General features: G+C 40.1%; 1 protein-coding gene across 4 annotated transcripts in view; it reads right to left on the bottom strand.

The window, feature by feature from the left end:
- Positions 1-15729, bottom strand: part of TOX (thymocyte selection associated high mobility group box) — a 296392-nt gene extending 280663 nt beyond the window's left edge. For all 4 annotated transcript variants that reach the window (XM_081071100.1, XM_081071099.1, XM_081071101.1 and 1 more), the window contains exon 1: positions 15314-15729. In XM_081071100.1, coding sequence (XP_080927226.1) covers positions 15314-15415 — 102 coding nt within the window. In that variant the 5' untranslated portion in view covers positions 15416-15729. The remainder of the gene's footprint in view (positions 1-15313) is intronic.
- Positions 15730-21348: the final 5619 nt, after the last annotated feature.

Here is a 21348-nt window from a genome sequence, read left to right on the forward strand (position 1 = left end):
TAAACTGCAGAGGCACTTCTGGGCTTCTCCTGCAGCCCCTGGGGGGTAAATTCATTAAGGCACTTTCGTAGAAAAATTTAAGGACTGTGCTATGAGGATATCTGAAGATTGTGAAATACCTCCCAAACTGCTGATAGACACTTGTAAATGTGTTTGGACACTTTAATGTATTCCCCAAATTTACTAATAATACTATGTGTATTTATCACTGAATAAGAAATTTCAGGAAAGCAATTGCTAATAACTTTGGACGTTAACTCAGCAGGTGTACTTCTAAGACTATACACAAAGCATTAATATTCATTGCTAATGACTGGGCTTATCAATTAAAAACAAAATTTTCAGGTAGACAACAACACTCCAGTGTGCTTTAAGAAGTTAGATTTTAATATAATGCAACCTTCTGGCTGAAGCATAAAACCTCTAAAAGTTTATCATTTGAGAAGTTATCGAAAAACAAATACCTAATCTTTCACTTTATCATGGAATTCCCCCAGGTAGTCTTCTCTGGTACATTCTTATTAGGGCTGATCATTACAATAAGCAATTTGCATCCTACCCCAACTTCCCCCAACCTGTGCTCTGCAATGGCAAGGTTACCTTCCTAAAACACAGGCCTGATGCTTGCATTCTCTTTGTTCCTAAGGTGTTCCTGGAGTTTTTCTTCCCTTCCAGTGAGCCCCTCCTTCTTCATTATGTCCTGTTTCTCACTATAGATACTTCAGGCACCACCTCAGATTACTTCTCAGAGAGCCCACGATGTCTCACCACCACATTATTTCCTCATGCTATGACTTTTGCAGTCTTTTACTAGAAAAAAAAATTTTTACTCATGAATAATTAGTTTTCATATGTCTCTCAGATATCATAATTCTGTCACTCTGTTTCCATTTTGGCTTTGACTGTGAGAATACTAGAGTCAAACCTAATGCTTAATTAGGGTAATAATACTCACACTAAGACATACGTGTCTCAGTTTCCTGGCTAGAACATCCTGCGTTACTACTACTAACATTAGTCTTACTGTATGTGTTGCTTCTTTATTTAAGTTGCCTCAAGTGATACTGAAAAAAGGTAGGAAGTCTAAAAAATAACTCAAAAAAATGGGACTAACTTCCCCCCTCCATGTTACCCCATTTTTAAGGCCAACTGAAATGCCATTTCCTCCAGGAAGCAACCTGGATTCTCCCACTTCATTACTTCTCCTTCTGTTTCCCATAGTACTTTGATCACAGTCTTAATATCACATCAATTATACCACAGCTGTGTTATGGTTATTTGTATTCCTCTCTTGATTAGCCATGTGGAGGCAGGGTCCACAGTTTACTCATCACTGTGCCTCTCACACCCCCCAACCCCCATCCAGCCCTTAACACTCAACATAGGGCTTTGCATGCAGTGTTCGGTAAATTGGTGTTCAGTAAATGCTTTCAATTTCTAAAAACGAATTAAATGTGCCTTATTAACAAAGCCCAAAGCTTCTTTAGAAGTGCATTCCAAATAAAAAACTCTACTTCTTAAGCTAAAATATTTTCATTTCATCCCTGTGCAAATATTTATATGGGGACTGCATTAGAGCTACCTGAAAATAAGAAGTTATAATGGAAACAGTGACACAGCCTTAAGTGAGTCAACTGAAATAGGAACTACTTTAATACTTTTACTGAAATGTTCTCTGCTTGATAAAGTTCATTACCAGAATATCATCTTTAAAAGTGAAATGCATTCAGCTGAGCACTTTTTTTCATTTTGTAAATAGATTTTTCCTTGCTTGAGCTCTCAGTATAAAGTACAAAATAGTCTTCCATAACATTAGAAAAATGTCACCTCATACATAAAGCTAAATTTTTGGAATAAAATAGATTTTTCTTCTTTAGCATTTTAAAGGTACAGTAGTGCCTTCATATAGCAATCACTCTGAACTGCGTACCAAATTAAGGGCTGAAGCATCAGCCTGCAATTGGTTATGTTCTAAAACGTGTTGAGATAACATATTAGAGCCCAGAACAAAGTTAAGTCTGGTGGGATATCCTAAAAGCTATAAAGTCACCATCTTTTCAACATCACCCTACTTATTACTCTGGTTATATTTTAAATGACCTTGGCACTAATCTTTTTCTCACCTATTCAAAATGACAAAGAAAAGTAGCTATATGCTAAATTTACAACCCAAGTGCCAAATTTTCACATCACATCAAATGAAAAACTATACATAGCATACTCATTACAATTTTTTTTTCTTTTACATTATAAAGTTCTCGACCAATCTGGGGTTATTGTAGCCAAAGTTACCTTACAAAGTAAGTTTTACCCTACTTTGAAAATTTGACATGTACTGGGTTTAGACATCTGAATAAGATAACTAGCATATCACCATCATTGCACCTTGGCCAAGAGGTGGTAGCAGAAATTAATCTTTGACCTTTAAGTTTTCAGCAGAGGAGTCATTTTTCCAAGAAACGTACATTCATATATTTATTAACGTCATTTTACAATAAGCACTGTATTTTTAACCAAAATTCAGGTAAAATTTTTAACCAAAATTCAGATAGAATTTTATGAACCTTCCACATCTCAGAAATATATCCTTTCTTTTCTACCTACCCACCCCCAGACCTTTCCTAAACATTGCAGGTTATAGAAAGGCAATTGACCTCAGTCAGTTTTTTCCGCTGGCTTATATATTTTTTTCTTTCTTTTCAAAGTACTCTTTAGGGAAAAAAAGAAAAAGAAAGATAAACACACTTCATATAACAAGTGCCATAAGAAATATACGTTCTGGCGGACTTTTCCTAACTTGGAACTGAAAAGAATTTACATCATCCAAGTATAAGTGCAAAGAGTAAAAGAAAGAAATCTCAAAATGGATTTTTGTTCCACTTTCAAACTCCAAGGCTAAGGGAACACAAGTGTTTCACTTCAGAAATGAATAACGAATGACTTCAGTACACATACACCTTTCTCTTTTTGGAAAAATTGCACATAAAAGAGCATTTTTTTGGCACGGCTGACCTGCAGAGATATGGAGCTAAGCGGAGTCATGAATTCACTCACTCTGATATGCACACATGATACGCAATTAAAATCTCCATTCACATTCCTGCCGGGTTGTCAATCATGAGGAAAGCCTTTTTGACAACATTCAGCGAAGCGTACCAACTAACCGCTCAACAGGAACTTAAACAGTAACAGCTTTTGTTACTAGCAAGAACGTATTTTTCACCAAGGTTGGGTTCAGTTTCTAAGAAATCATTATGCTCTGAATTTGGGGGCCTTTCATTAAAAATGAAAATGTGTCAGAAAGATTTTGTATGGCAAGCTATGTGATGTAATATCTAGAAAATATGAGATATATAAAAAATTCTAGCCTTTTCATCTGAGCAAATCTTTATAACTTTTCCCCTTTAGAACAATGAACAATGATCTTATAAAGCAGTTTACTGGGAGGAAACGTGACATCTCTAATTAATTCTGAAGTTTTTCACTAGGATTTTAAAACTTGTAAAATAAATCGGGACTCTAATTTCACTTGAAAAGTGACTGACCAGTTTATAAACCAATGCGAAAGTGACTTTTTTAATCGTAGAAAGAATATTTAGCATGTCAGAAATCTTGCATGCATCAAACCTTTCAATTTATGGAGTTCCACAGAAAATATTATGCACATAAATTCTTTCCACATGAACCAAGAAGGTACTCTGCTCATAACTTAGTTTCTGTTGAACATCTAATCAAAGACTGTGCCCTTCATAATAGCACATTAGTGTACTTTAAAGTCATAAATCCTTAAAAGCAGGGCCCAGTAAAATTGAATATAGGAGGCTTGTTAATCTGCTGCTGTGTCTGTTTTGAACAACTAACCTTGGATTACAAATTTGAAACAAGTTAATACTATCAGATATTGAAATATTTGTCTTCTTCCTTATCATGCTCTGTAACTGAGAGAGCAGATGCATTCTGACCATTAGCAGTCATGACAAATTGCCTTGCTAATGAACGTTACACACTGAAAGTGCCATAACTGATTAAACTACAATTTCCCACTACCAGATAGAGAGAGAGCTGGGGACTCCAGCAGTGGGCAACTCTGACATTCTGCCAACAGGCCTTCAGGGCACAGTGTGATATTTAGAAAAACACTCTAAATTCCATATGAACATCTTCTAAAAGCCTATGTGTATACAACAGGTTTTTAAAGAACATTAGATAAAACAGCTTAGGTTGTAGCTGATGAGCCATGAAAAATGGATGTGTTTTAACTATGTGGTATCCTTGCAAGTGTGTGTTGCAGAATATGCTCTCTGTGGGTTTCTCTCTTCTCTCTCTCACTCTCTCTTCTTCCCTTTCCCCGCCCCCAAAACATTGCGTGTGCTTTGCATTTCACATAAAATCTTTCTTTTGTCAGTTCCTTTGTTGGTGCAAAATTGGCAGCAGTTCAAATTCAAAGTACTCCTATTCATTTACTGACCAATGTCATTCTAGTTCACATCAGCCAGAGAGCTAAGCTCTAAAAAACATAAAAGATTTGCTTCACCACTGACGAATAATGTGTACATTTTTACAGAGCTTAAACCTGAATGCTTTCCCTGAAACTAACAATACAGTATATCTTATCATTCCTTTTTCACAAGCAGGCAGCTGCTGAAACGCTTGCCACTTCAAAATATCAATTGCTTGCCAGAGTTTTCCTCAACACACCCTGTCAAACTCATGTATATTGTGCAGTGAAAACGGTACAGGGCTGAAAGCTAGAAATTGTGTCAAATTCTGCTGTAAGAGTATGATGTGCAAAGAACAATGTATGACAACCATAGAGACTACAAACAATGGCACTGGAGCCAGGGACTTCGTAGATCACAACAGCGCCTGTACATATTTTATTGTAGGCATTATATATTTAAAGCATGACAAATGTACCATTGTACGTTATTTGCTGCACAAATAGAAGCTCCTCCCACTAGTTTGCCTTTTGCATTTCTCTTGATGATGGAAATACAGTTGAGTTTCATTTCTTTTTCTTCTCTTCAAACATTTAAGCTTCTCAGATCATAAAGGAAGAAGACACACACGCAGACAAGGTTATCAAAATGAATAACAGAAAACAGAAGAGAATAACAAGATGAGAAAATGAGATCTTGTTCACTTAACACTTTGCCTTCTCTCTGAGGACACACACAAAAAAGCAAGGATTATCTTAAACACTGACCAAGGGTGTCAAGAGAACTACACTATCACTATGCCTATAAATTGTCCACCTAATTTTAATGCAGATAAGTGCTGGCTTATTGATTTGCACAATTTTCTAGCAAAATAGAAATCCCACGTGAGTATGTTCTTTGTGTGCAGAAAATATGGTTCAAGAAGCTTTTACTAGTATTCCTTTTTTATGCCAAAAGAACAATTAAGCAAATAACACTTCACTACTGTATCAGGTTTATAAACTAACACCAATTCCTGTCTGTTTGGATTTTAAATATCACTTCCCATTTCCCGATCCGCTCTGTTTACTTTAAATGATTCTGGTTATTGAAAAGTTGTGTTTCTTCCAAATGTCTCCTTAAGTAACATGCAAAATCTGAAAACATTTTTACTTTGGATTGCACCTACTTAATTATAAAGGGGTTCATGGCTGTAACAGCCCTACACTAATTCAGTCGACTGTGGAAATGGAAACGTGTATGGGAGAAAAATAGTTGGGATATACATTCATCTCCTCTGTGACTTAGCTTAGATTACAAAATATCACACGAGGAGCTTGGAGTGGCATTAACTGACTCTGAGGCTAAGGGAAATGAACAGATATGCTTTTAAGGTGTTAATAAATATTTTGGAAAGAGAATACGTGGTTTAGGTGCGGAAGGGTGCTGACCTTTGGTGTGTTGATTAGTGGGACAATGATGCATTATTAACACACAGCAGCTGTACCTGAACTGCTGCCATGAATATAATAGCCTTTTATAGCCATCAGGGGAGTGAGGTAGGAGGCCTTTATTAACCACTAGACAAGATTAGCACATTATGTGAACTTTAGTAGGCAAATTATCTCTTATTGAAATATAATGTTGCTTAAAACTAATTGTAAACATGATTCTTAAAACTTCCCAGTGAACAACTCAATGTTTTACTACCATTCAGCTCATTATTGTCTAGTAATTGACGAAAACATGTTGTGTTGTGGGACGTAGGTACGGAAGCTGCATCTTAAAAGGCAGCCTGTGCGGTCACTAAAGGCTGACTTTAAAATGAATTGGCATTCCAAGTTCAGGGATATTAGCATACAAGCAAACTTTCTCTAATTAAGTAAAACTGTTCATGAACTAGAAAAGCTGCTTTGGAATTTTTTTTTCCTCTTGATTTCCTAAGCAGTTCTTAAAAGATTAGTTTTGCAGTAAATTTTTGAGAGTTACCTTGAAAAATAACAGCATAATTTATTTCAAAAAAGCTTAATTTGGGGAGAGAAAAGATTATCCCATTAGCTTTAGTAACTGAACATAGCGCAGAGTCCATTATGAACAGTCCTTTATGCCCTGGCAGAAAGTCATTAACATAAAATAAATCATTAGCTTTGATATTAAGCTTCTACTATCTGCAAGTTCCTATGATTAATGTTCATGACTGCATCTGCCAAATAATAAAATATACTTTTTGTTGAAAGGTTATCCTGACTCTTTATTATTAACATTTCTCTTTATACAATTGTTACTGGCATTTTAGGCTGAGAAATATTGGCATCGAAAAGAAGAACTGGGTTTTACAATGGGATAAAGATGCCAACGCATATAACACTTTATCCATCATTTTTTAAATTAACCATTTAATTGTTAACAGACTTAAGGAAATTAGGTGGTGCACAGATACACTTTCATTGTAACTGGACTATCATTTAGCCCCAGTTGGCTCGTTCCTTAATTAATCTTGCACGTTATGTTTTGCATCTCAGACCCATATATCAGAGGGAAGTACAGAGGGGCAAGCTTGCTTCCCCAAAGTCAGGAACAAGAAGGCATTTCCCTCTGGAGCAGATATTCTCAACTTTTATTTTATCTTCTTCCACTGCAAAACAGGCAATAGCTCCCATCAGTAGCCTCTCTCATTAGGTGCACTGGCTCTCAAAGTGGAGAGGGAAAAAGAGGCCCCCTGGGGGGCTTATCAATATCCGAGGGAGGGAGATTACAGACTGTACCTACACATACCCCATTTTCCCAAGTTAACCTTTGACCTTCTAGAAAGGTTATCCCTTTCACTCCCTTGCTGAAAGTATCACAAGTCTACCACTTTGGAAAACACTTTTATTCCACTCGGGTAGCAGAAATAGAAGAAATGGGCTGAAAATACAGTATTTTTCTAAGGTCTACCATTGTTTGAATTTTTGAACATCTTTCACCACAGGATTTCAAAATAATCTACCTCTGTTGACTCCTTAATTCTCATAAGGCTTCCTTGATACAAATAGAAATTATTTTCTCTAGTGGATACATAGAATATTGGGACACAGGTGGATTAAGGTTTTAGTGTCGGAACTTTTATCAGACATAGAAGGAAGTCAGGCTTCTCAAAAGAATGACGAGGGAATCCTATCCTTTCAGTTATATTTATTTTGCCTAGCGAGTAAGTCAACACAGGTTTAAGGGCCCTCAGTTTTTATCTCAAATCTTTAACAAAACAGAGTCTTTTCTTCAGAGAGTCCTATGGTTTTCCTCAGAAAGATCTAGTTCTTTGGTCTTATTAGGTTATAATATGCCCAATTCAAGCCCTAGTATTGTGAAAAGCATCTTCTCTTGTGAAATATAGCTAAGTTTCTTTCAAAAAAGTGGTAATGAGGCATTCCTACTAGTCAGTATTTCTTTTGCTGTTGTTGTACACATTGACAGATTCTGCCATTTATAATAATAAATTCTCATGCATTTATGAGAATATATCCAGAAATATATCCAGGACCATGAGAAATACATAAACAGAACTGTGCACGCACATGCGAGCATGCACACACACACACACACACACACACACACACACACTTTTTTTTCTGACTAAGTCACTCCTAGATAGAGGTTCAAAGATTTAACTGAAAGGTATTTTATGCAGAAGCTGACATTGTCATTACTGTGGGTCAGATATGCATAATTTGTAAGTCTACACAGCAACTCAAAACACTTTATATTTTCTTGGCCACCAGGAACGCTTCTTATCAACCAACCACGGCCTTAGTTTAATTAGGTGTCTTTTCAAGAAAGTTTCATAAAAGCACATAACTCAGGAATAAAGAACAATAAATACCTGGCTAAAGCAGAACCATTTAAAACCCCAAAGGGGAAAATGGACAAACAGAAAAAGTACTAATAGTGAGACTCGTTTAATGATGTTTGGTACCATAAATACATATCAATAATGGTTTTTCATGAGTAAAATAGGAATCTAAAGATAGTTTTTAAAAGTTAACTTTAAAATCATTAACCAAGTAAGAGAAACGTGCCATAGCTCAAGCTAAAGAGGTCTGGGGAAACATGGTATGTCCTGTCAGGAAAGAGGAAGGGATTTCTTTCTGGCATTGTCCTCCCTCTAGTCTTTTCAACATTGACATCCAAGCACAAACTAGTATAATGTCCCCATTTTCAAGTAAATCTTTTAGGGAGAAACATGTTATAACCAAGAAAAGCTCATTCAGGTTAATGTGAATTCCATATCTCAAAGTATTATGGAAGAACAGCTATAATTAACAGTCTGTTGGCACTTCCATTATAAACCACATTTCTAAGCGGTTTATAACTCAACTGTTTTTAATGAGCAATTTGTTCTTCGGGATGAAACTTGGTATATATGGCTTAAAACAAAAAAGTCTCGAATTCATTAGGGCAGATGTTAGCTGTACCATCTTGGAGCTCTAGTTCCTAACCGACAGTTCACTTAACACAATTCACTATCTCCTGCTGGTCCTATCAACCAATGGAGACCACAGATACCTGACTCTGAAAAGTGCACCTTCAAAGAAAAAGATCCATTGAAAACATACCAGTAACACCAAAGCGGAAGTAAAGGAAAGAAAGTATCTTTAAAATTGGTAAAAGTAAACATTCCCATATTTAAATTTTGTTTAAATCCAATTGAAACAAACAAGGCAGTATTCAGACATTTAGATGGAATACTTCTTGCAGTCGAGAACTATAGTTCTACATGGAATACAGAATCTTCTTACAAGTAAGAATTACAGTTACAACTCTTGGGGCCACAGTATTTATTAACTATGGTTTACTACAATCTTGTTTTCTCCTCAAGACATAAATTTTGGATTCTTGAATTTGATTGTATGCAATATAAGTTTTATTTTAAACAATTGATAATATTTTTAAAATGTAATTAATAGCATTTAATCAAGTCATGATAATTACACTTTATTTTTATCGAGATATAAGCATTCTACGTTATGACTTCCCAGAACCCTTGAGATTCACATTCAGATAGCTAAAATGTAAGATAACAAGTTATCCAAATTTGAATAATTAAATAAGTTCTGCATCTCCACTATTCCCATTTTAGTTATCTATGCACATTCTGATGAAAACACAGAGGCATGCCAACCCATTTACTTATTGTAAGTGCAACGCACCTAACTTACTGTATGTCAACTAAAGATCAGGAGATCACAGTTCCGCTTTCACATGATTTTAGTATCTAAATAAAGATTTCCCACTGATAAAGGATGTTCGCAGAGCTGTTTCCAAGCTCTAAATACATTGTATATAAAATGTGGTGGGAGGGGAGGAAATTATGAGAGCTTAAATATCTGCCATAGTTATTTTTCCTCTCCGCAGCATATCTATGTTTTCTTCATCTATTATTGTACGACCCTATGTAATTCGTTCAGATGGGGGAGTGGGGGAAAGGAGAACAGCCTAATTCAGGATTTTTCCAAGGTGGGTATGGGCCTGAGGACTACCAGAATCCTAATGTCTTCAACCAGAAATAAGGTCAGGTACAGGAAGAAGAACGGATATGTTAACATGATTATGATAACAATTGATGGTGAGCAGAAAAGGGAGCATGGCAGCCAAGATAAACACAATGGTGAGTCACGTACCTAAGGAGAGGGAGGAGAGTTCAGATTAGAAAGTACAGCCTTCCCAGGTTCAGATTAACATTGGAAAGGAGAAAAGCAAGGGGAAGGGTTATTCCACTGCGGGAGTTTGAGGAGGGAAGGAAGAGGCACCAGGCACAGATAAGCCTACAGTTGAGGGCAGGCTTCCGTCAGCACAGGGAGGATCACCAGTCCTTGAGAAATATCCCCAGGGTCTTTTCAACTTTCTAGTATCCTAACCAAATACTGGAAATCACTAGAATGAATTATCCTTCATAGCTAAATAAGATTTTTCTCCAGTTCCCTAAGGTATCCCTCTCTTGAATTAAGCCCATGACACAAAAGTATGACCACAAGAAATAGTACCCCACACAAAAACCAACATTTGATACCAAGTTCAGGTACCAAAAAAGCCACTGTCAGATTTGGGACTTTCCCTGCTTCTCCCTGGTTCAAGAGCCTTACTGCTTTCCTCTGTTCTTAAGCCCCTTGCAAGCACATTAAAAAATGAAACAAAATTAAATTTAAAAATAAATCTATAATAAGCAGTCAATTAGATAATATTTAAATAACAGTTTAATTTTTCTAAGCAAAATATCAGTGTTCTTTAACATCATCATCCAGTAACTTTTACAATATACGATAAAACTGTGAGAATATTAAACCATGTTGCGAAGAACATTAGATCTCTCCAAAGTTCATTACTACAATTTTTGCATAGACATTTAAAATTGGAATTTGCGATGCTGAAATATACCACAAAGTCAAGATAGCTATATTTGAGGTTTTTGTATGATATCTGATTTAGTGGCCAAAACTCTGATTGCTTGGTTTATGCTCTTTCTTACCCATAAATTTAGTTAAAACATATTTAAAGACCTGAACACTTATGAAAGATGCCAGGGGAGTTTTGGTTATACTAATGATGTCCAAACTACCAACTACGAATTTCCCAAAGTCCTAGAAGTTATGGAGGTAGACAGGGAACTTATCAAGCATGATGCTCTAAATTGCTTATAAACCTCCCCTTCCTCCCCCACCTCCTCCTTCTCCTATCCTCCTCCTTTTTCCTACATTTATTAATTGAAGTAGAAAGAATGACTCCATCCAAATGTACTTGCAAATCCTGTATTTTAGATGTGATGAGTTTTGCCACATGAAAGTACACTACACTCCATAATGATCTAAATAGGACATAAGCTCAAAAGAGATTTTGCAAAGATGATTAATCAATCTTGTTTTTCTCAAAAGTTATCAGATGTCTAATATTAGCCCTGACATTTTAGTGCAGAGGTCATCACAAGTAAGTCCTTCCTCAGATGTTTACATGAAAAGATGACACACTGTCCTACCTCATTTCAATGACAAAAGCCCAATCAATATTCCAAATGCCCATTATCCTTTACTCTGTATACATCCAGTCTTAAGCATGGTCGTGTTTTGGACTTCCCTGTGTCTCAATCAACCAAAGAAAGATTCAGGACCTGATATTCCACAAAAGCAACCACTGAGAACAGTAAAGACCATTATTTCCTCTCCCACTGCTGCCAGAGGTCAGCATCCCTGTCATTAGCCATGTCATAACATAATTGTATTACTACTCCTTACGTGGGCAGATACTGAGCAATAACTGAACACATCACATCATTGTAAAAATGAAAAAGTGCCATTCCTTTGTCCCAATTTAGCATAAAAACAGTGAAAACAATCTCCAGAAATGACAGTGCACTAAGAAACTGAAAGGAACTGTTATTACCCTGTAGGCATATATTTAAACTGATGTTCTGACATCCTAAACTAGAACAAAAATGTGACTATATTTTACTAGTGAACTCCAATTGTAAGCTCCTGTAATCCAATTTCTTTTGGTAACATTCAGTTCAATTAAGGGATACAATGTTACTTAAAATAGTCTTAATTAGATGAAACTTGACAGTGGTACCCATCTTCTCTCAATGTGTGAAATATTACCACGCTTTAAGTTTTAAGAGGTGAAGACTGTATCGTCCAGCCTACATGCTCTTGCCTAGTCTATGAGCTATACTGCATTTCACAGGCTGACCTATATACAGCAACATGCCATGGGTTGTGGCTGTTTGTGTAAGAGATGCCTCACACAGTTGCCACAACTAACATCAGTTGCATTGTTCTTACTTTTCTCCCGCAATGGGCTATTTGAAAATGGAGGCCAGTATGCACAGTAACGTGTTCCTCATGTAACATGCCTTTACAATACAGCAATTCTAGATTAAACTGTTGACCCCAAATCTTCCTACGGAGACTATTAACTGAAAAATGTAAGTAGTGTTTTGGCAATCTATAGAGGACCAATGCTAGAAAGTGTCAGCAGAGTGAAACCACCACATTTGAGTTTAGAAAAGCTTCAGGAAGAGGATATTCATTTTTTTCCATTAGGGTCTCCTCTGACATTGAAAAAATGGCATTGGGAAAACTCGAGGTACAATTGCATGATACTGGTTCCTCTGGGATTTAGCACACCAACTTTAACTAGCAACGTGTTGACAGTTTTAAAATAAAGATAATTAGTAATGTATGATCTTATCACCCTATTAAAAACAAATAACCTGACAAAGTGACTGTTTCTTGTAATAAACTATATATTCATTGCACCTCTGAAAGAGTCAAGGTTTACATTGATTGCAATCTTGTCTCTTTTAAGGAAGTCTGCTACAACTTGTTTTTGCTAAATGTACATACAGATTTCTTATTCCATCTTTTCCAAACTTCTCATATCTCATATCCCTGCAAATCCACTTGAGTCATTGCAAAAATGAATGTTAGTTGACTACATTTGAAACAATTAAAAATATGGAGCTGGACAGAAATTTAGTACCAATGGTAATCATGACGGAGTTGGAAATTCTAGTGCTTGGGCTTTCTGGGGCCTAGAAAACTTACTCAAGACATTTAATATAATCAGGGCTCAGTGACAAATGTATTTGATGGATTGCTACACAGAAAAGAGCAGGAGAAGCCATCCTGGGAGAAACATTTCCATGAAATCTCTTCCTACTATGAGAATTACATCTTACGACTTTACATCTTTAAAAATCCATTATTCCCTGGATAAGTTAAATAGAAGACTTGCAACTAGTCTATAGAAAGGGTTAGCTAATTTGCATTTAAAAAGAACTGTTTGCTCCTCATACACCGGGTGACTTAAAAGGAACTTCAGTGAGCTGCTGGTAAATAAATTCTGAAGACTTTCTCAATTAATTTATTCAATTCACAGCACAACCCACTAAAATTATTTAAGCACTTAATTGGAACATGATTTAATATATTGAAGTAATTCTTGATTTTCCAAAGCATTTAACTTTGAAATTAAATCTGACCCTACTATCACAAGAATGACAAGTGAAACCTGTATCCAAGTCATTACCTTCTTTTGGGAGCCTAAAATCACTGATAAATTTAATGAGATGTGTCCAGTTTTATTGCCAAAATGATTCTGACCTTTTGGTTCTGTTACTACCGCAGAATATGTATGTCATTACTATCCAAGATAGATCTGCTACTTTATTACTATCAGTAATAGTGTTATAAGCAAAACAAAATGTTACAAACACAAAATACTTGCTTATAAAGGCAAAACAGATTTTAGGGGGGAAAAAGGACTATGTTACCAACTAAGACTGAAACTTCAGCGCACAAACTTCTCTTGCCAAAGTTACCCGCGCCTTCCAACTTGCCCCAGCTGAAGGTCTCCCTTGTATGATGAAAAGCCTTTCTGCATTGCTCAAGATTAGATTTCCAAGATCGTTTCGAACTTGCCTAAACACCATCGGCACACATATCTCTGCCACTGAGTCTCACTGTGCGCAGCATCGAGGAGCTTCTCCAAGGAGTGATATCTTGGTTCGCTTAATTAACTGCGTGTGTGTGTGTGTGTGTGTGTGTGTGTGTGTGTGTCCGGACTGACCAAGTCTCGGGGCGCGCGTGGGTAGCGTGGTGGAGAGCCCCGGGGCTGGGGACTCAGCGCACTAAATACCTCTGTATCATGTAAAAAGCTGCTTGTTGATGACTCGCCACCGGCAAATGTTAGGTGTCCCAAAGACTTATCCAGAGGAACTCACTGAGGGGCCGACATGGAACTACTTGCACGGGCTGTGAGTATCAGGCAGGTTTACCACCAAGAGGGAGCTGGGCGTCAAAACCGCTCGCCCGGCGTTTCAGAGAACTCAATTTTCTCCGCCGACGGCCACCTGGCTGAACAGTTTAGACTCGTCCAATCACCCCGAAGCGGGGATGGCCGTGGCCCTACAGCTGCTCTAAGAAGGCCGGTCCCCGCGCGTCCTCCCTTTCGGTGCTGAGAGTTCCACAAGCCCCGAGAGAAACGCCCTCCTTAAGCAGCCCTTGACTGCCCTATCCTTAGGACAAGTGGAGCTATGCAGTAGCTCCGGCAGGCGCCCCCACCCAGGGTCCCCTGCGGCCTTGCCACCTGGGGTCATGGGGCTGTGGGTACAGCTCAGCCTGGGACTCTGCTCCAGCCCCGAGCCGAGTGCGGGAGCTTTGGACGTGAACGCGACTCGCTCTCCCGGCTTCCAACAAACTTGCAATTTCCGCGCGCGCACCCCCTTAGCGGGAGCTGTCCCCCAGACCCGGCTTCCCCGCTGCGCCTCGGCCGGCAGACCGGCATCCGAACACCCAGCTCCGCTGTCCAAACGGGTTTGGTAAAACAAAACACTGGTGGAGCAATTTTTCCCGGCGGGGGTCGGAGGCGTCTCCCGGGTCCCTGCACCCCGACTCCCTGCTGCTCCCCTGGCAACTAATCCCGCTCAGGAAAGCGGTGCCACGAGCCCCCGCTGCCCGCGAGAGGGAGGGAGGAAGGGAGAAGGGGAAACTGGAAAATAAACTAAATCCTCTCACTCTCTGCCTCCGTTCTCGGACCCCAGACACACCCCCAAAGTATTCCGTGGTTTTCTCCTATTTTTTTTAAACGCCCCCCGGCAAGCCTAGGCAGGGATTCTTAGTCGCGAACAGCAGGGAGGAAAGAACCCGAGCAAATCGTGTCACTTTCCGCACAATCGCGGTGTTTGGCAAACCTCTCCACAATATCTGCTACCCAAGCGCACGCAGGGCTGCAGCAGGCTGCGAGCCGAGCGCGTCCGGGACCGGCCCTAGCCGACCGGCCCCGCTGCCGAGCTGACCGGGCCGCCGCCGCCCCCCTCCCGGGATCAAGCAGGGAGAACACCGTGGAAACAAAAGCAGAGCGTTCACCTTGTTGCAATAGTAGGGGTCCAGGCAGGGAGAAGGTCCCAGACAGGGAGCGTCGGGCGCAGCGGCGGGCTGGGCTGGAGGTGGATAAAATCTTACGTCCATTTCACTCTCACATCAAGCAACTCCTTTTCTTTTCCTTTTTTAAAAAAAGTGTTCAGCAAAACAAGCTTAGACGGAACAGAGAGAGGTGTCTGGACTCAGGAGTAAAAGAAACACCTTCCTTCCCTCACATCCGTTTGTGGTTTGTTTAAGAAGAGGAGAAAAAAAAAAATAAGAAAAAAAAGAGGGGGGAAAAGCGCTCAACTCTCCCCCAAGCCGCGGCGCGCACCCGTCGGCGCCGAGCGCGCAGCCTGCTCCGCCGCCGCCTCCCGGCCCCTCCACCGCCGCCGCCGCCGCCGCCGGGCAGGTAACTTCATGCGCTCATTGTCCCCCCGCCCGCCCTCCCCATCCCCGCCTCCCGCGCCCCTCGTCGCCCGGCACTGCCGCTCGCGCTCGGGCTCTAGGTACTGGGCGTTTTATTGGAGTCTCTGAGTTGCTCTGCTTTCAGTTTATTTTCTCCACCTTGGGGGCCTGGGATGGGGGGAGGCATAAAGAGGGGCACAGGGCGGGAGGAGGGGTGAGAGCCCCGGGCCGGGCGGGGTACGGTGCGCCGCAGGACGCGGGCTGTTTGCGGCCCAATGGCTGCTGCTCCGGCTGGGGGCTGGAGGAGGGAGGAGCAGAGAGGCAGGAGAAAAGGGCGGCCGGGCCGGGACGTGGAGGCAGGACCCCGGGGAGCCTCCGCTGTGCCCTAGCCGCGTTCCTCCGGGCCGGCGCGTCGCACACAAAGGGGCTGGGGAACCTGAATCACCCGCGGCTGCGGGGCACGGTGAGGAGCGCACAGCAAGGGGGCGCTGTGGCGCACCCCGCCCCTCAGACCCGCCCCCGGGCCCTCCTTTACCCCACCCCTCTCCCGCCGCCCTCCCAGCGGCGGTCCGCGCCGGGCCTCTGCGCCCCCATCCCTACTCGCAATCCCTGGGGAGCTGCTCCTGGGGGCCGGTAGCCCGCAGGGAGCGCGAATTCTCTGCGCTGTGAGTGGGCTGCTGTCCCAGGGACCCGAACAGACCTCAGGGTGTGGACGGGCTGTAAGAGTTGCCCCACTTCTGTTGCTTGCTCCCACCTCCTGCCCTCACTTTCCGGCGATCTGTCCCCAACCGGAGGGTTGCAGAGGCGAAGACTGCCTTAAGAACTCGCAAAAGACCACACAGGGTTTATTCAAAGGGTAATAAGGAACAGTGATCAGCACACAGGATCGGGCTAGAGGGCAAACACGTGGGCTTGCGAGTTGCCCTTTATGGGATTCTTGTCTTAATAGTTGGAAGCCCAGTAATGTTCCTGGAGGTCTACGGAAGACCTGAATCAGCCTCCCCATTTCTCAGGTTGGTAAGTGGGATGAGGAAATCGTCAACCGTATTTTCCCGGCTTACCTCTCAACCCCGGAAACTTGGAACTTCATGTCTCCTAGTGGTTGGAAAAGTTTGGAGCATCTTGGACGCTGTCCAACAGATTTATTTCCGTGGCTCTGTCCTTGGTGGAAAGTCCAAGCCGGAGTGGGTAATATTTACTTTCCCAGGAGGGAGCAGCCCCGCGCACTAGGGCCCAAGACCCTACAAAGGAGCCTGAAGCACTTCACCTGTTGCACTTGTTTTGGCGCTATGGGGATACTAATAACATTTTGCCACCCTGCACAACCTTCTAGTTCACTTTAATTACCAACTGCTCTGCAAAATTCCCACAGCTGTGTTGCTTCTTCTGCAATTGAGAGCATCAGTCACTTACAAGCAGCGAGATCTGGAAGAAAATCTATAAAAACAGTATAAGAAATAATCAAATTAACATGACTGGGCATCTAAACATGGCTCCCTTAGGAATCTTTTGTTAAGCATTGCTTTCTACTCCTTACATCATTTTTCTCTTAAGCCATTGTTTTCTTCACTTTTCTGTAAGTAGCAAAAATCTAGCTTTCTTTCTATCTCAAGATTGACATGGTGGAGACTAGTGTAGGAAGAGAGAGCAGTAAGGAAAAATCCTCTCCACTGGATTCAGAAGAACCTCCATATTTACAGATATTTCAAGGCACAAAATAAAAATAAGAAACAGAAAACTCATTCTTCCTTTGAATAAAGGTGTTTATAATAAAATTTAAATGAAGTTTTGTGGTTTGTAACATCAATGTTCAAAATTTCAATTGTAGATGCTACAATGTGCCTAGACACATATTTCCTTCCACGATTAAAAACAAAACTCTTAGGTTTAAATTAAATATTTCTGAGCTTAAATTTCTGTCACCAATCTAGCATTTATTGCTAACATTTTACATCAGAATTTGATTTTTAAAAACGTCCTTAGGATTCATCATTGCTTTCAATTTGATGGCCCTGTGAACAAGAGAAAGATGAAATGATTCAGGGCAGATACGATATCATTATCAACACCTTGACACCTGGGGGAAAATAATGATGTCTCCACTTGGCTCCACAGACTTACCACTTTCCTCTGTCTTGAAGGAAAATCCAAACGTATGGGAGCTATGTATTCCTCTACTTAATCAAGGGCCTGGTTTCTTCCACATACAGTGCTTAGAATTAAAGTGACATGTTTGTGTATAGCATGGTGTGATGGGTGGGAATGTGAGCTGTTGATTTAAAAAGCTATTAAGTCCAATCTCTCTTACATGGAGAGTAGACCATGAAGGGCAATGAGGGGTAGGGATGAAAATGGAGTTAATGATTGACCATGCCTACTTGATGAAGTCTCCATAAAAGTCCCAAAAGTACAGTGTTCAGAGAGCTTCTGGGCTGGTGTCCAGTTGCTGGGAGAATGATGGTCCTGGAGAGGGCATGGAAGCTCAGTGCCCCTTCCTATGTACCTTGCCCTACACATCTGTTTTTTCTGGATACTTATCTGTATTCTTCTATAATAAATTAGTAAAAAGTAAACTTCTGCTGAGTTCTGTGAGCATCTCTGGCCAATTAATCATACCTGAGGAGGAAGTCATGAGAAACTGATTTAAAGCCAGTTGGTGGGAGCACAGGTAACAACCTGGATTTGTGATTGGTGTCTGAAGTGGGCATAGGGGTGGAGACAATCTTGTGTTTCTGAGCCCTTAACCTGTGGGATCTGATGCTCTTTCCAGGTAAACTGTGTCAGAATTGAGTTAAATTGCAGGGCACACAGCTGGTGTCACAGAATTGCTTGATGTGGAGAAAAGCTCTACATGTCTGGTATCAGAAGTGTTGTGAGTGTATAGTAGTGTGAATGCAAAGGAAACACACAAGAGGAGGATTGAGTTTTCCCAACTCAGGTGAGAATGTGAGCTGTTGATATATATATAATAAAGCTCTAACTCCAATCACTCATATATAGAAAATAGACCATAAAGGCCGTTTCAGTGTAATCTGAAAAAATACTCTGTTTATAATGCTCTACCCAAGGCCTAGCATATATTGAATGGGTGTACTACCAAGAAAAACTTTGGGGAGGTTGATTAGCTATACCTCGGACTAAAGCTTATTAATTTGAAGATAAAATAATAGAGTGGCATTATATTACTTTTCAATTTCTAGGACATTCAACTATATCAGGGCTAAGTTTATTCATTTATTTGTTCATTCATTTATTCATCTGTGCATTATTCGACAAAGACAGATTAGCAGGGCAAAACACTGTGTTATGTGTTGTGTATAGATTGATATATAAAAACAATACTTAAAACAGTTTCTGCTTTAGATGAGTTACTAATTTTCCAGAGCAGTATTTCCAACCTTGTCTGGTGGGTGGACTCACCCTAGAAGCTCTGAAAAATACTCGTATCTGGCCTCCATCCCCACAGATTTTGATACAATTCATCCAGGGTTAGGGTCAGGAATTTTTTAAAGCTCTCCAGTGGTTTTAGCTTTCAGGAAAGATTGAGAACCACTGGTTGAGAAGGAAAGATAATCTGGGCACAAAGGGAATGTTAAAAGCAGGAAATTTTAGTAAATAAACTTTACTGGCTGGATTGATATTTTGTGTTGGCTCTCATGAGGGGACTTTGAGGATTCCCACTCCCAGGACGCTGTCGTCTGCACGGCCCGTGAGAGACTGAATGTCACAATTTACTCAGGTACCCTAATTGAACATGAAATAATTGTTCTCTAGGTCCAGATTACAATTTGATCACCTCCACTAGGAACTTTATAAACTCTAACTACCAGAAAAAGTGTGTCATGAACAAAACACCTCCTGACTGGTATTGATGTAATAATAGCAATAGCTACAACTTATGAAATACCTACTATATCCTAGACCCGTTCCTAATGTCTTACATTTAATTTCACTGTCTCATTTAGTTCTACAAATTACATTGGAAACCCTAACCAATAATTACAAACCACACTTAGCTTTTGATTTTGTTCCCTCAACATTACCCATCTTCATTTTAATTATAGTTTCATAATTGTTGTGTTTTCAAATTTGCAGTTGTTTTCATTGACCACATTTTGTGTTTACTGATTCTTTGTGCTATGTAGGTTAGTCCTAAATCTTGTAATAATGCCTCCAAATTACATACAGAGTGCATTACTTTAGGGAAAATATCCCCTAGACAGTTAATCCTATCCATGATTGATGAAAGTCTTATAAAAATCATTTAAAAAAATGCACTTCTTAAGGGGCATTTTTGGTTAGATTTTGGAGCTAGTTTTTCTTTAAAGGTAGAAGTCCTCCATATACTATGTGTGGGGACAAAGCCCCAAAAAACAGTTTCCAGGCTCTCGGCCTCACATAGAAAGGTGCTGGCTCGGGTAGTAAATGGCCATCAACTGTGATCAGATGGCCAGCAGCTGTGGCTAGTTGGCCGTCAGCTGTAACCCGTAGGCCATTGGCCACTAATATAACTGCTGTGGCTACGCTAGCAGAAAGGAGAATGGGGGCTAGCAAGAAGATGGTGGCTGGCCAGCGCGGACTGCTGTTAGGCAGATTATGTAGATCCTGCTTCCTGTGTCTCCAGCCTAGCCGCCAGCGAGAATATATTGGTTTGACTCCCCTATCTATGGCTCCCTGGGTGTTCCTTTTTGGCCGTACCGTGTCCTGCGTTCTTGGGCGGGGAGTGGGAGCTGAGATCCTGCAGGACACTATGAGAATGAGATATCTTATAGAGGGATTTATTTTGAAATGCCAAATATTAAAACTGAAATCAAAGCAGCCATATTTTATAACTAAGTTAACATTCAGTCCTTCACTGCCCTCCTCTTAGGTATATGCTTTCCAATAATAGCTGATTCCTCAATCTCTCTTGTAAAAGAAAGCCTCATTCTTTTAAAATTCCATTCATTTGACACCTCATATGGACCACCTTATAGTATAAGGCATCTTGTTATGCATGTGTTTACAGGTTTACCTTCCTGACAAGGTCATGGGGGTGAAATAACTTTGTTTTCTTAGAACCTAATGAACACTGATTCCTACACATTTGAAAGGTTCGGAAAACATCATTAATGGTCTTGATGAGAAACGTTTACTTTTTCTCAATTTACCACTAGGAATGTACTGTTGTCCAAAGTTATTTAATATTTTCTGAAGTAATTTAAACAGAAAACAGAATGATATGCAATCCATAATGTGATGGGAGAACACAGAATACTGAAGTTTATTTCCTGGGGAGACTAGTGAGAAATGACTAGATTGTAAGTCTTTCAACCAGAAAATAAAGGATTTCAGAATGATGAAGAAAGTTTGAAGAAAATGATATAGGGTCCACAGATACCTCACATGGTACTAAATGACTCATAAAATGCAGTATTTTTTACATAATATGGGAAGTGTGCCATGCTTGTTCATCTCACCATTGAGTGTGGTACAGTACTTTGATCTTCAACAATATACAACATTTGTGCCTTAATAGCTATAATAGGACTATTCAGCTATTTTACACGGCAATAATCCAGTCCTCTCTCATCAGGATAAACTGTGAGGACAAATCCTTTCAAAATCAGAATTAGTTCCTTGTAGGAGAGTGA

Source organism: Rhinolophus hipposideros (genome assembly GCF_964194185.1).
Source record: "Rhinolophus hipposideros genome assembly, chromosome: 13".
Lineage (NCBI taxonomy): Eukaryota > Metazoa > Chordata > Mammalia > Chiroptera > Rhinolophidae > Rhinolophus > Rhinolophus hipposideros.